This window comes from Pteronotus mesoamericanus, unplaced genomic scaffold (genome assembly GCF_021234165.1).
Source record: "Pteronotus mesoamericanus isolate MK-2021 breed Mesoamerican mustached bat unplaced genomic scaffold, CSHL_Meso_final contig_25, whole genome shotgun sequence".
Taxonomy (NCBI): Eukaryota; Metazoa; Chordata; class Mammalia; order Chiroptera; family Mormoopidae; genus Pteronotus; species Pteronotus mesoamericanus.
This window is the reverse complement of record NW_026555105.1, coordinates 23,102,682-23,116,335: the sequence shown is the minus strand read 5'-3', so window position 1 is coordinate 23,116,335 and position 13,654 is coordinate 23,102,682. Positions and strand designations below refer to the sequence as shown.

Below are 13,654 nucleotides of genomic sequence, written 5' to 3'. Positions count from 1 at the left end.
TTTCCATAAACACTATATGGCATTGTTTAGTGCCTTAAAGACATATATTAAGGTTGTCACGCTGCATGTAACCGTTTGGAATAATTTCCACTTAACGTGTTTTTTTAATGCCCCCCAAATTCATTCTAAAATAAAAAAAACTAAGGTCTCTGTGAAACACACGGCCTGGGCGGAGCCCAGAGTGGTGGGCGGGGTCTTGAATGGGGAAATGGGAGGGGTCATATGGGCGTTGGGCGGGGACTGGGAAGTTCAGGGCCTCTGGGTGGACACATAGGTCCCACCTGGAAGCTGTCGCCATGGTGGCCCCGGTGGTGTACTTGGTGGCAGCAGCTCTGCTTATCGGCCTTATCCTCTTCCTGACTCGCAGACGGGGCCAAGCGGCAGCAGGTAAGGGATGCCGCCGCGCTAGGGCCGGTGGGGCCGCTTCTCCGACTCCCTGAGCCGTGGTAGGCCGTCGCGCTGAGGCTCCTGCGCATGCGCCCGTCCGCCTGGCGGCGCTGACGGGGATCTAGGCGCCTGGCCGAGCTCTAGGGCTTGCATGTACCCGCGCGAAGGGGGACCGGCTGGGACCAGGCCAGAACCGGCACACGGGATGGCTGCGTCCTTGCACTTTCCTCCCGGTCCCCAAAGACATCCTCGCCCCATCCCTGTCCTTGCCCCCTGGCACTGCAGACCTACACACCCAGAGGGGCTAGGCCCAGGCGGACACACGCTGCCATCTCTCAGTGGGGCAATGTCCCTCTGAGCCCGTTGAAGAAATCACAAGAGTTTCCATCCCTCCCAGGCTGACTCCAGAGCCTGTGCCAAGAAGGGGACACTAGAATATTTTCTGCCTACCCACGAGCTGGAGAGAGCATGAGGCAGCCCTGGGGAACTGCCTGAGGCTCTCGCCACTCAAGGAGACACCCGTGCACTCTCCTCCCTGTTCTGCACCTTGATCAGAAGGCCATGTCATAGGACAGACGCACCCGGCATTCCCCACTCCATCCCCTTCCCTTGTCACCAAATGGCTTTGTGTTTAATGTCTCTCCCCCTCACTGGGCCCACAAGCTACTTCAGAGCACCTGCAGGCCCCGAGGGTAGGGCAAGGAACTGAGGTAAGGAGATAGCCAGCAAATTTCCTGGGAAGAAAGCCCCCAGGTGGGCTCTCTGGTTGTGCTGCCAGATAAAACCACTGGCCGGTGGTGTTAGGCCAGAAATAAATGCAGTCCTGCAGTGGGCATTCAGGTGAGGTCTGTAGAGTTCAGAGTGGGCTTCCTGGAGGAGGTAGAGCTTCAGCTCCATCTTGCTCCATCAAGGTGGGAATCTCCTGACGGGCCAGCTGCAAGGTGGGACTTTGAAGGGAAAGGTATCAACACAGGCTGGAGGGAAAGGGTGATCTTGCTGCCTAGGACTGAGGTGAGGGTCTGGGTTATAAAGGCCTCAGTGGTCTCAGAAGTTGGGATTTGTGCTTCCATCAGGAGCCTGGAGGAAGTTGAGTAGAGGAGGATGAGACCTTTAGGATGTTGCTCCCCTGCCGTCAGGTGGATTGGGCTGCTGGACAACATTGTGGTTCCTCTCTTCCCTATAGCCAGCGGAGAGCCACTGCACCATGAAGAGCCAGTGCCAGCAGGCCGAGTGGCCCAGGCTCGGCCCCTGGAGCCCGAGGAGCAGAGGGCTGGGGGTAGACCCCGGCGCCGCAGGGACCTGGGCAGTCGTCTGCAGGCCCAGCGTCAAGCCCAGCGATTGGCCAGGTCCGAGGTGGATGACAATGAGGAGGAAGCCGTCATCCCAGGTGAGTGGGGCCACATCCTGGAGGGGAAGAGAACTGCCCTAGGGGGTGAGAGGACCCCAAAAGCTGGGTCGAAGAGTAGGGTGTGAAGCCACAGTGTGGGAGGGATGTCTGGGAGCCATAGGATGGAGTGTGGCCAGACTTGAGAACTGGCCTTTGGTCCTAGGGACCAGAAGTTCTAGATTCTGACCCCTATTCCATTGGGCCAATACCTTCCTTCATCTGGGTTCTCGCTGTCCAAGCAGGAGGGCAGGGGTCTTTAAATTGACCAGGGGAGTTCCTCAGTTCCCTCTATATCCCAACACTCTTCCTGGTGTGGGCACACTCATTCGCTGAGGGCCTCACCCCCGGGCCAGAGCTCCTGGCTGAGCGCTCCGGCAGTCCCTGGACTGGGGTTGCCGTAACCCAAGAAGAGTTTGAGGATAGAGATGTTCTTCTGATGGAGACCTCTGTATCCCTGGTACTGGGAGACCAACAGGGCCCTTGGGATTATAGGAAAGAACATCTCCCCACCAGTGCTCCACAGCTGTCTTGAGCCTGAGAAAGAGGCATTTGGGGCTTTTGCCTTTGTACTCTTGGAAATTAGCCCCTTTGGCTAAAAAAAAAAGAGTCATCTGTTGCACCATCCCTCCTGTCTCAGACTTGCAGTCTAATATCCTTGCTGCTTAGGAATCAGCGGGTTTTTGGCCCTGGGGTAATCCTGGGTTTTGGGCTATCTTTTTGCCTTGGGTAAAAGGGATAACCCTGGCCAGGGACTGAGTCCAGAGCCCTCAGCAGTGAGAATGATTTGAGATTTGAGGTGGGTGGTGAGGCTGGTTAGAGGGGATGGAGTGGGGATAAATTTCCCCTGGGGCTATCCCTCCTTGGAGCTTTGGCTGTGAGACAGAAAGCAGAGAACTCTGCAAGCCCAGACAGTCCTGTCTGTAATTTGCAGACATTGGGATATTGGAACCTGGTGCGTTCCTCTATGGCTATGCGACGTGTAAAGTTATCATCTCTCCCCTTGCCCTGTGGATCCCTCACCCTACCACCACCTCTAACACACACACACACCCTGGGTTTGAATTTCTGCATTTGTAGCTGATGCCTCTGGAGGGCAGAGCTGGGCTAATGACATTTGCAGGCTGGTGGAAGGGGAACCATCCATAAGGACAGGGACAAGGGGTGGGGTGGATCCACCATCATTGGTCCTCTCTAGCCAAGACCTGAAGTGTCCTTCTCTGCCCCCACACAGCCCATGAGGAAGAAAGTGAGAAGCCAGCAGAAACTCACCCGTCGGGGAAAATTGGAGCCAAGAAACTACGGAAACTGGAGGAGAAACAAGCACGAAAAGCCCAGCGCGAGGCAAGAGGGAGGAGTGGGGAGCAGCTCCGGGAAGTGGGAAAGGACCCTCCCTTCCCTGTTCCATATAGCAGACTCTCCCCTTGAGGCTCTTTGCATGCTGGGCTGGTGTTTGCTGCTTCCCTAGCTTTGTCTCCTGCAGCCTTGGTCTGTAGCCTGGCCCAGGCATTGCCTATTGCCTGCCCTGGCCTGTTTGGGAGGTGAACAAGCTCTAGGTGGGGTAGGGATGTGCCTCTATGAAGGCCTCTCTCCAGGCAGAGGAGGCCGAGCGTGAGGAGCGGAAACGCCTTGAGTCCCAGCGTGAGGCAGAATGGAAGAAGGAGGAGGAGCGGCTTCGGCTGGAGGAGGAACAGAAGGTAAGACCGACCCCAGATCCTGACTTCTGACACCTGACCAGGCAGCCTTGTTTCCCATGCAGCTCCCTAACTCCTCCAAGCTGGACGATGGGCCATAGACCAGGTGCAGAGGCAGGCCTTGGTTTACTTAGTCCCGGGGCTCTCAGTGCAGTCTGCATAAAGCTGCCACTGAAAAGCAGAGCCTGAGATGGGAGTTTGTATGCATGTGATATATCGAACATACCTGGAGTACATACCTGGAGTACTTGAAGAACATTGAGATGGTGAGAGTGGCCAGAGCAGTGTAAGCAAGGAGAGGGGTCAAAGAGATAAAGGGGGTCTCTGGATCGTGAGGGCCTTGAGGCTGTTACAGGTCATCATGAGAGTTGGTGGACTCTTGTGTGAGTCAGGTCCTCCTTAGGTCCTGGCATAGAGGAGATGCTCAGAGATGAGGACCATTGCGATAGAAGTCGTTGATGAGCATTCGTTTGCTATATGCTTCCTGCTTCTGAGAACCAGGTGCCCAAGAAAGGGAGTATCATAAAGATGTGATGTGATACAGGGCGAGAGCCAGGGCTGCCCCAGCTGGAAGACCCCATAACGTGATGCCTTTGGGCTCTGACTGGCCTCGTTGTCCAGGGGCACTGGATGGTAGAAGGCCTGACTATGGGTACTGTAGCAATGGACCAGAACACGTGGACCAGAACACGTGGAGGCATTAGTAGAGAGGGTTTTTCACTTTTATGAATATTGACTCTGCCTAATGCACCTTCAGTATCCTGGGGCTCTTCTCCCCCTCACTTAGTTTCCCCTGTTATTAACATCTCACCTTATGGTGGCCTATTTCTCACAACTAATATGGATGTATTATTATTAAGTAAACCCCAAAATTTATTCCGATTTGATTAGCTTTCCCCCAGTATCCTTTTTTTAAATTTTTAAAAATTGATTTGAGAGAGAGAGGAAGGGAGAGAGAGAGAAACATTGATTTGTTGTTCTACTTATTTACACATTCATTGGTTGATTTTTGTATTGCCCTGACTGGGGATTGAACCCACAACCTTGGTATATTAGGATGACACTCCAGCCAACTGAGCTACCCAGCCAGGACCCCAATATCCTTTTTCTTTTCCAGGATACCACATTACACTTAGTTGTCATGTCTTCTCAAGCTCCTCTGGGTTGTGACAGCTTTTCACTTTTCTTGCTTTTGATGATCTTGATTGTTTTGAGGAGTACTGCGAAAGTACTGTATGTTGCTGTGTATAATCACTCCCATGTATAATGTGAACTCATGTTTTTGGCCCAAACTTTCAGGAAAAAAATCTTTTGTTTTAATTTTTATTTTTTTAAGATTTTACTTGTTTATTTTTAGAGAGGGGAAGGGAGGGAGAAAGAGAGGAAGAGAAACATCAATGTGTGGTTGCATCTTGTGCGCCGCCTACCAGGGACCTATCCTGCCACCCAAGCATGTGCCCTGCACTGGGAATTGAGCTGGGACCCTGACCCTTTGATTCGCAGGCCGGGACTCAATCCACTGAGCCACACCAGCCAGGGTTCATTTTAAGTTCTTAATTCAGTTTTTTATTTATTTATATTCGGAAACAAAACTGATCATCGTATTCCAGGGTATTATTTTGCATACAGATATCATTACTACTTTCTAGAGTTACACTTTTAATGCAGAAGCATAAATAAAAGAACTAAAAACATTTCTATATATACAAAATTAGTACTACCCATGTATAATGGGCATCCTCATTTTTCCCTCAAATGTGGGCAAAAAAGTGCATGTTACATGCAACATAATACAGTATTTTGTAAAATGTTCCTCAATTTTGGCTGATGTTTTTCTCATGGTTAGACTGAGGTTATGGATTTCTGGGAGGAAGATCACATGTGAAGTGCCTTCTTCAACACAGTGTATAAGTGGTACGTGTTATCAGCTTCACTTGCCACTAGTGATGTTAAAACCTAGATCGCCCAGGGTGTTTGTCAGTTTCTCCACCGTAATGTTACTCTCCCCTTCCCATACTTCTTCAGAAACAAGTCACTGCACAGCCCACGCTTCAGGCGTGGGGAGTTATGCTCTGCTTCCTTGAGAGGAGAGCATCCACAAAAGTATTTGGAACTCTTTTGTGCAGAAGATTGACCTTTTCTTCTCTATTTATACATTCAGTTGTTTATTTTTATCCACATGGACTTATGACTATTTATTTTGTACTTTGTCTTATAATCCAATACTGTTTTATTTTGTTGCTGAGATTGTTCCAGCTTTGGCCATCAGGAGCTCTTTCAGCTGGCTCCTGCGTACCTTTGACATGCTCTCATTGTTTTCTCACTGTTGGCGCTGCAAGATGCTCCGGCTCATCCTGTATATTTCCTGCCCCAGCTTGAGCTTCATGTTTTAAAAATATCTGTCTGAGAGCTCTGGAAGATGGGTTAGGTTGGGGGAGGCTGTCGTACTAGGTGGTGGCGGTGGTGGTGGAGTGACATGGATGGACTGAAGCTTTCTGGGTGTTGAAGAAGTGGTACTTGGGACCTCACTTCCGGCTGGGGCCGCTGGCCAGGTGGCTGTGTGACTCACTGAGCCAGGGACCCAGGAGGAGGACCAGACCTGTGGGGAGTAGATCACAGGGTCTTTCTGGAACGTAATTCAGTTTGAGGCACCTTTGTGATGGCCCAGTCGGTGTGTCCTGTGGATGGTTGTGTGCTTGGGAGTGGAGATTTGGGCAGGGACACAGCTGTGGCAGTCACTGGCAAGGGAATGGTTGTTGATGCCACGAGCCCCGAGAGAGAGTGGAAGTGGGAGAAGGGGCAGGACTGAGTGATGGAGGAGGCGGGAACAGTGGCGCAAGGAGCTGGAGGAAGTGCAGGAGACGGTGGCGTCTGGAAGCCAAGGGAAGGAAGAAGGAGTGGTCAGCTCTGCCCAGTGCCACTGAGGGGACGGGATGCGAGGCCTGGTGGTTGCCCCTCGGATTGGGTGGGATTAAGGGGATGGGTGAGGCCATAGCAGGAGTTGTTCCAGAGGAGCCCAGTATGCAGAGGCCAGGCTAGAGCGGACCACAGCGGAGAATGGGTGGATGGTGAGGAAATGGACCCCCGTGTGTGTTTGAACAAGATGGCAGGGTGGGCGGCTGAAGGGTATTGTGGGTGGGGCTGTGGCAGGGCATTGAGGAGAGGGAGGCTGAGCAGCATTTGTCTGGGAGGTTATGGAACTCATGAGAAGTGGAGCCTCTGCCTTCTGCTCAGTGCGGGGGCCAGAGGGATGGGGTCCTGAAGGAGCTCTGTCCCTGAGAAAGGGCTGAGGGGTATGACCAGCAAGGACCAGACCAGGGATGGGGTGGGCACCCGTGCCCAGATACCTGACTCTTGCCCACTCTGTCCCCAGGAGGAGGAGGAGAGGAAAGCCCGCGAGGAGCAGGCCCAGCGGGAGCATGAGGAGTACCTGAAGCTGAAGGAGGCCTTCGTGGTGGAGGAGGAGGGTGTGGGCGAGTCCATGACCGAGGAGCAGGTGGGCCTGCCACTCCTGCGAAATGCTGCTGTCCCCACCAAGGCGGGCCCGTGGCAGACCCGAGGCCGGCCACTGCCTCCCAGACACCCTGCTGCTCCTCGCCTGCCTCCCCAGCCAGGCAGCGAGGGAGGGGCAGGCATGGTGGCCAGCAGGCTGCAGGGTTGAGAGGCCTTGTTCTTAGGAGAGGTGCCTCCAAAAGCCTCACCGTGGGAGGCCGTGCTGCCTGCCAAGGCAGGTGGTACATGTAGGCGGTTGGGCGGGCACGCGGGCAGGCACACAGGCGGGTGGCACCCGGCTGGGCAGGTGGGTAGGCATAGACCCCTGCAGCCTCGGCAAGAGGGACACTCACTCTGCTTTCTTTGCTCCTCTAGTCCCACAGCTTCCTGACAGAGTTCGTCAACTACATTAAGGTAAGGAGCCAAAGAGCAGATCCCGGTATCAGCTTCCTGCCTCGTGTGTGTGTGTCTGTGCGTCGTGCATGTTCTCAGGAGAGCTGACCCGAGCACGGGCTGCAGGAGTTACACTCAAGGTCAGGCAGGAGTGGGCAGCAGGACCGAGAGGGGCTGAACTGCTGGGCTCCTGGCCAGGAGAGTCTTCTCCTGACCCCGAGGGTGGAGAAGGACCTGGGTCCGTGTGGGAGGTGTGAGCCTTTGATTCCTTCCTCACACGCAGCGTTTGACAGTTTTTCTGTTCTTCAGACCCCACGCTCAGTGAGTCACTGTGTTTTCAAGTTTCTTCGCATGTGTTTTCTGTCGATTCTGTCACACTGAGGCTCCTCTGACTTGAAACAAGCATCCCCTGCCACGTGTTCCTGACCGGGAACTTGGGTCTTGAGGGGGTGAGGGGGGAAACAGTGCTGTTTCCTTTGGAATCCAGGGCAGGGTGGCAGGTGTGTCCCCTTCTGTCTGCAGGCCGCCCCGGTGCAGCTCCGGGTTGCATAAGCATAAGCACTGTCCTGCTCCGCTTTGCTGCTAAGCAACTTCCCTTCTCCCACAAAGGATGCGAGAGGTTTTCAAGTGCAGCTCTGAGGTGCAGAGGCGGCTGAGGGAATGAGTACAGAGGTAGCGGGGGTAGGGGTGGGGGCGATACTAGGGGGTGCCAAGGAGCCAGGGCTTGCATAATCCTCCTCCCACCTCCCAAAAGGGAGCAGGGTTTAGATGCCTCCCAGCAACCAGGGGCTGGGGTTTCCCAGGAGGAAGGAAGCTTCCTCAGGCTGTGCCCACTCCCCTCGACGGAGCCTGTTCTCCACCCTGGCACATGGGACTAAGGGCTGTGGCCCGGGCAGGACTGCTCACGTGTCCCTGCTGCTGTTTGGAACTTTCTGTCCCCATCTACCCAGTGGGCAGCAACATGGTCCTGTGTGTTTCCTCCAGCCCTCCTCCATCAGCTTTGGCTCCCCCTATCCTCTAGCGTCTACAGCAACCTGAGAAAAGGCCCCTTGCTTTTAGTGGCTCTGGAGGACCCATTTTCTGGGGGTTCTCCAAGCTCTTCTGGACCTTAGAGGTCTTTCCAGCCTGTCCTGTCTGATTTTCCCAGAGCTCCTGTCTGCAGGGAAAAGGAGGACTTTCAAAATTCAGCCCACCCACCTTCCTGGCTCCAAGGGGGTGGGTCCTTTTATTTAGGATTTCAGAGCTGGTGGCACAATTATGCACCCAGCATAGTTTGTGTGAGGCGTAGTCTGGCTTGTTGTTGTTGGTCAGTCCACTCTTCTTTCTGATAAGGGCTAGGTTGGTTGGTTTGTTTTTCCAAGCACGCTTTTGGCGCTGACACCCGTCAGACTAGGTCTAAAGGCACCACCTGGGGTGGCTTCCTGCTCCCACTCTGAGCTGTCTCTGAGAACCCAGCACCCGCCCCCTCCCTTGTAGGCAGAGGCCAGCTGGCCAGGTCACCTTGGACTCGCCCGTCCCCTGTTCCAACTGCCGCTCGCTCGCCTCCCTGCTTGCACATTCTGCTTGGCATTTAGAACGGTCACATGCCATCTCAGCCCAGGAGGTGTCACCATGTCACTCCTCCCCCAGCTCATTTGCTATGAAAGAATCACGGGAACATAAAGACAGCCTTCTTTCGAGTCATATGCTGTCTGTGGGGGAGGCAGGGGCAGACGCATGAGGTCCCTCAGCTGCACCCCCTGAACGAAAGTTTCTGCTGAGGGTTTGAGGGAAGCACGTGGGAAATGGCTGTGCACAGAAAGCACTGAGAGTGTTAGCAACGGTTATTTTAAGGGTGGGCCCAGTGCCTCGGATGGTGTGAAGAGGATGGAGAAAGGAAGTGTGGAGATTTCCAGGTCTGGGCAGTAAGCAAAAGCAAGGTGGGCATGAGCCATACCGCCTCTGCTGGGAGCCCTGCTTATTGGGTCCTTCTCTCTGCGCTCTCTCCTGCCTGGCCGTGAGCTGGAGGCTAGGTTTTGGTCACCACTGCCTACACCCCATCTTCTCAGTGCATTGTCCTGGCAGGTCCTTAGCAAACACAAATTCTGGTGACAGATTTTTAACATAGCTTTTGGTGACTGTGTCACCCCCTCCCTTCATCTTATGGAGCTTCCCCTTCCAGCCTGTCCATGATGTTAAAAATATACAGCTGGCTACAGAGGAGAAGGTGGCAGCTATGCTCAGCTGTGTGCGTGTGCGTGTTTGTGTGTGTCCGTGTCCGTGTCCCCAGTCCAGGATGGGGCTTGTGGGCCAGGTGGCGGTTTTAGCCGGATACCTCCCTACAACCAGGGGAAGGAGAGTTTGAGTGTGTGGGTCTCTGTATATAGGTGGTTGGGAGAGTGTGTGAGCAAGTGTGTGAAGGGATCGAGGCTCTTCCACAGGAATCTACAGTGTTACCCAGCTGCCCAAAGCAGATCAGATCAGAATGTAAACCTCAGTTTGTGCTGAGACGGATTTGCCCACTCAGTCTCTCTCCTTTTTCTCCTGCTCTTTGTAGCAGTCCAAGGTTGTGCTCTTGGAAGACCTGGCTTCCCAGGTGGGCCTGCGGACTCAGGTAAGCCCTGGAAGGTGGCCTTTCGTTTGGAGTGTGGCCATGGGATCTGTGTGGTTGTCAGAGGGGGGCCCACGCTAAAGATGGAGAGTTTTGATGCTCCCTCCACCCTGCGCCCAACCAGGTGGGAGCAGAGAGTAGGGCTCCCAGCATTCCCAGAATCCTGCCTTTCTCCTAGATGGAGGAACAGGCAGGGAAGAAAAGAAAAAGTCCCATCTCTCCAGCAGCCCCTGTAACCAATACAGCCAAAACCCAGTTACCTTGACAACTCTCGCAAACAAGCTGTACCAGCCTTCATGGCCAAATGTCACCACTGCTCCTCTTCTGGTTGGAAAAACACCTCTCTTGGGGGTCTCGCAGGGCCGCAGGGCCAGAGGAGAAGCACAGAGTCACTTTGCAGGGGGGAGCAGCCAGGGGAGGGGGAGGAGAAGATTTGGCTGTGGTGGCATGGAGGTTGCAGGTGCCTTTTATGGAGACAGCAGCGCCCATCCCTGCTCTGAGAATTGCCCTCCTCACAGGACACCATAAACCGCATTCAGGATCTGCTGGCCGAGGGGACTCTGACAGGTGAGGGGGTGAGACTCAGTCACTACAGGCTTGGCCTTGGAGACTGTCTAGCCACAGGGGGCTCCAGGGACTTGTTGCAGAGGCAGTGTGATCACGGCGGGGGTGGGTGGGGGGGCAGTGCGCAATGAGGGACACTGAGCAGGGGACACAGTTACAAGGAGGACATGCCGAGGCCTGGGGGTGGCTCAGGGTGACCAGGATGGGCAAGAAAGCCTGATTCGACACCCAGCCAGGATTGGGTGCTGCCGGGAAAGGCCAGGCACACCTGCAGGACTCGGAGCCAGTTGTGAAGGGTGGGAGGGCCTTCTCAGGCCAGGTGGGCAAGGCCCAGAAGACTCAGCTCCACAACCTGTGTGTCCCCGCAGGTGTGATTGACGACAGGGGCAAGTTCATCTACATAACCCCGGAGGAACTGGCTGCTGTGGCTAACTTCATCCGGCAGCGGGGCCGGGTGTCCATCGCTGAGCTTGCCCAGGCCAGCAACTCCCTCATCTCCTGGGGCCGGGAGCCCCCTGCCCAGGCCCCAGCCTGACCTGGCCCCTCTCGCTTGGGCTCAGAGCTGGGACGGCCTACCTGACCTTACCTCTTTATCCCTCGCCACCATCCTAGGGCATTGGTGGAGTGTGGCCAGGCAGTTCTAGATTAAAGGCCTGTGAGTACTGCTGAGCTTGGTGTGGCTTGGTGTGGCAGAAGGCCTGGCCTGGGATCCCAAATGAGCAGGTAAAAATCTAAGCCTCAGACATACTAGGGGTGAGGTCGGGGCGGGGGACGTGGAGTAGCCTACCAAAGCAGATGGAATTTTCATCCTTAGCAAACATTCATTCATTTGTTCAAAAAAAACCAAAACAAAAAACTGAGCATGTACTGTTCCTTCGTTCCCTGCAAGCCAGGCTCCCAAGGCCTGGAGGAGGCCTTCCTCTCCTTCCTTCCGTCTTCGCAGAGCAAGAGTGAGGAACCTCTTGGGCCACGTCTCCTCTGACTGGAGTGGGAGGTCTCACCACTTTTTGTGTGGATTCGGGGGCCCTAAGGAAGGCTGAGAGTCCTTGAGAAGAGAGTTAACGAGCTGCGCCAAGGGAAGCTTCCTAGGGAACATCAGCCTTTAAGGGCAAGGACAGGGAGGTCAGGGAGGGCAAGATGCTGGGCCAGCTCCTTGTGGGGCAGGTCAAAGGAAGGGGAGGACCGGTTTGAGCTGTATGGAATTGTACCATGGAGGGGCATTGCTTCACACAGCACGTCACATGAATTCGGCTCTGTATTTTTGACAAAAAGTCTAAATGGCGTGGGTGATTCCACCCACCAGTGGGTGTGAGGACCATATGCTCGGCAGTGGGTGTGAGATGGGAGATATGTGTCTCCTGTAGGGTCAGCCACTCTGGTTCCTGTGGGCTGTTCATGGCATGAGCACACTGCTATGCTGAGGGCGAGGCATGTGTTTAAATGTGTATCTCTTAGGCAAGGTGGCCCCTAAACATGAACCACCTGCTTCCTCCGATGCCTGGTGGTGGAGACAGCATCTTTCTGTTCTGGCCCAGGAGGAAATTCGGTGGGGATGGGCAGGGGAGGCAGGACATCAGGCTCCAGGGCAGGGCCTTCCCAAGGGGTTGTCAAGGGTGATTTTGGCTCATTTAGTGTCATAAGCGTTAACTATGGAACCTAAATTCCAAGTCAGGCATGACTTTGCTACTTCTGTCAGCACTGGGCACTTGGAGTCACCCAGAGCTGGGAAGGGCCACGTGCATTGTTTGGAAGACCATCTGGGAGCCCACAATCTAGTAGGAGAGGGAAGGAACAGATGTAGGTACCCACAGTCTGAGATAAAAGCGTAAACTTCCAAAGGGAGAAGAAGCAATGACCTAGAGTCGTGGTTCTCGGCCCCGTTTGCTCATTAGTTCACATGGGGAGTTTCCAGCAGTCTCATGCCAGACTTAACCCCAGACTCGTTCACTTGGACTCTCTGGGGTGGAACCCCGAGAGCATCACTGGGAGATTCAGTGTGCAGCCATGGTTGAGAGCCAGTGAAGGAGGTGGGGGTGAGGTGCAGAGGCAGGCCATAAGGTTGCAAGTAATTACAATCCCCACCGGAAGGGGCTTCTTACAGACCAAGACAGCGGTTCCACAGGTCTCTTCCATCCTTTCCCTCAACCGTCTTCAGCCACTGCCATCCAGGTGGCAAGACGGTTTTGACAGCCGCTCCAGGACACTGCCCACAGGACAGGAGTGGGGAAAAGGCACATCGATTCCTCGTGTGCCCTGAGATTCTTTGTGTTCCAAGGGCTTACTGTGGAGGGAGAATCCTATAACCCTTTGTGCATTATTTAGTGATCCATCTACTAATCTAATAAATTTATCAAATGAGCAATTATTCCAATAGTAATAAATAACATTTTTCTAAATATGTACAAACTGCTTTCATAACTAATAAAACTTTCAGGTTTACCCATTTACAATTTTTCAAGCATTTAAACATTAATAATTATTTAAGTACGTGTTAGCACTTAAAGTCCCCAAATTTGATATATGAAATTATCTTAAATGCTTTTGTACCTTAAAAAATAGAGCACCTGGAGCGGCATCCCACAACTGAAAGGTTGCAGGTTCAGTGCCAGGTCTGGGCATGGAAGCACGTGACCCCTGGTCCAGACTCATGTGATCCCTGGCCCTGGTGCCAGTCCCCAGTCTGGGTGCCTACAGAAGGCAACTAATCAATGCTACTCTCTTGCATGAGGTCTCTCTCTCTCTCCCGCTTCCTCTCTCTCCCTAAAAGAAATGAAAAAATTGCCCTGACCGATATGGCTGAGTTGGTTTGGCCTAGTCCCACAAAGTTAAAGGTTGCTGGTATGATTCCCAGTCAGGACAAATGCCTGGGTTGCAGGTTCGATCTTCAGTTGGGGTGTATATGAAGGTCAATGGATCAGTGTTTCTGTCTCACATCGATATTTCGATCCCTCTCTTCCTCCCTTCCTGTCTCTCTAAAAATAACATAAACATTCCTGGCTGGTGTGGCTCAGTGGATTGAGCACCGGCCTGCGAAGTGAAAGGTTGGTGGTTCGATTCCCAGTCAAGGCACATGCCTGGGTTGCGGGCCAGGTCCCTGGTTGGGGGCCTGTGAGAGGCAACCAACCAATGGATGTTTCTCTTGCACATCGA

General features: G+C 53.8%; 1 protein-coding gene across 1 annotated transcript; it reads left to right on the top strand.

The window, feature by feature from the left end:
- Positions 1-237: 237 nt before the first annotated feature.
- Positions 238-13,336, top strand: DDRGK1 (DDRGK domain containing 1). Its single transcript, XM_054573970.1, has 9 exons — positions 238-387; positions 1,571-1,774; positions 3,006-3,115; positions 3,367-3,468; positions 6,839-6,961; positions 7,333-7,371; positions 9,887-9,943; positions 10,459-10,507; positions 10,873-13,336. Exons 1-9 carry the CDS (start codon positions 297-299, stop codon positions 11,037-11,039), a joined length of 942 nt encoding a protein of 313 aa, XP_054429945.1. The 5' UTR covers positions 238-296; the 3' UTR covers positions 11,040-13,336.
- Positions 13,337-13,654: the final 318 nt, after the last annotated feature.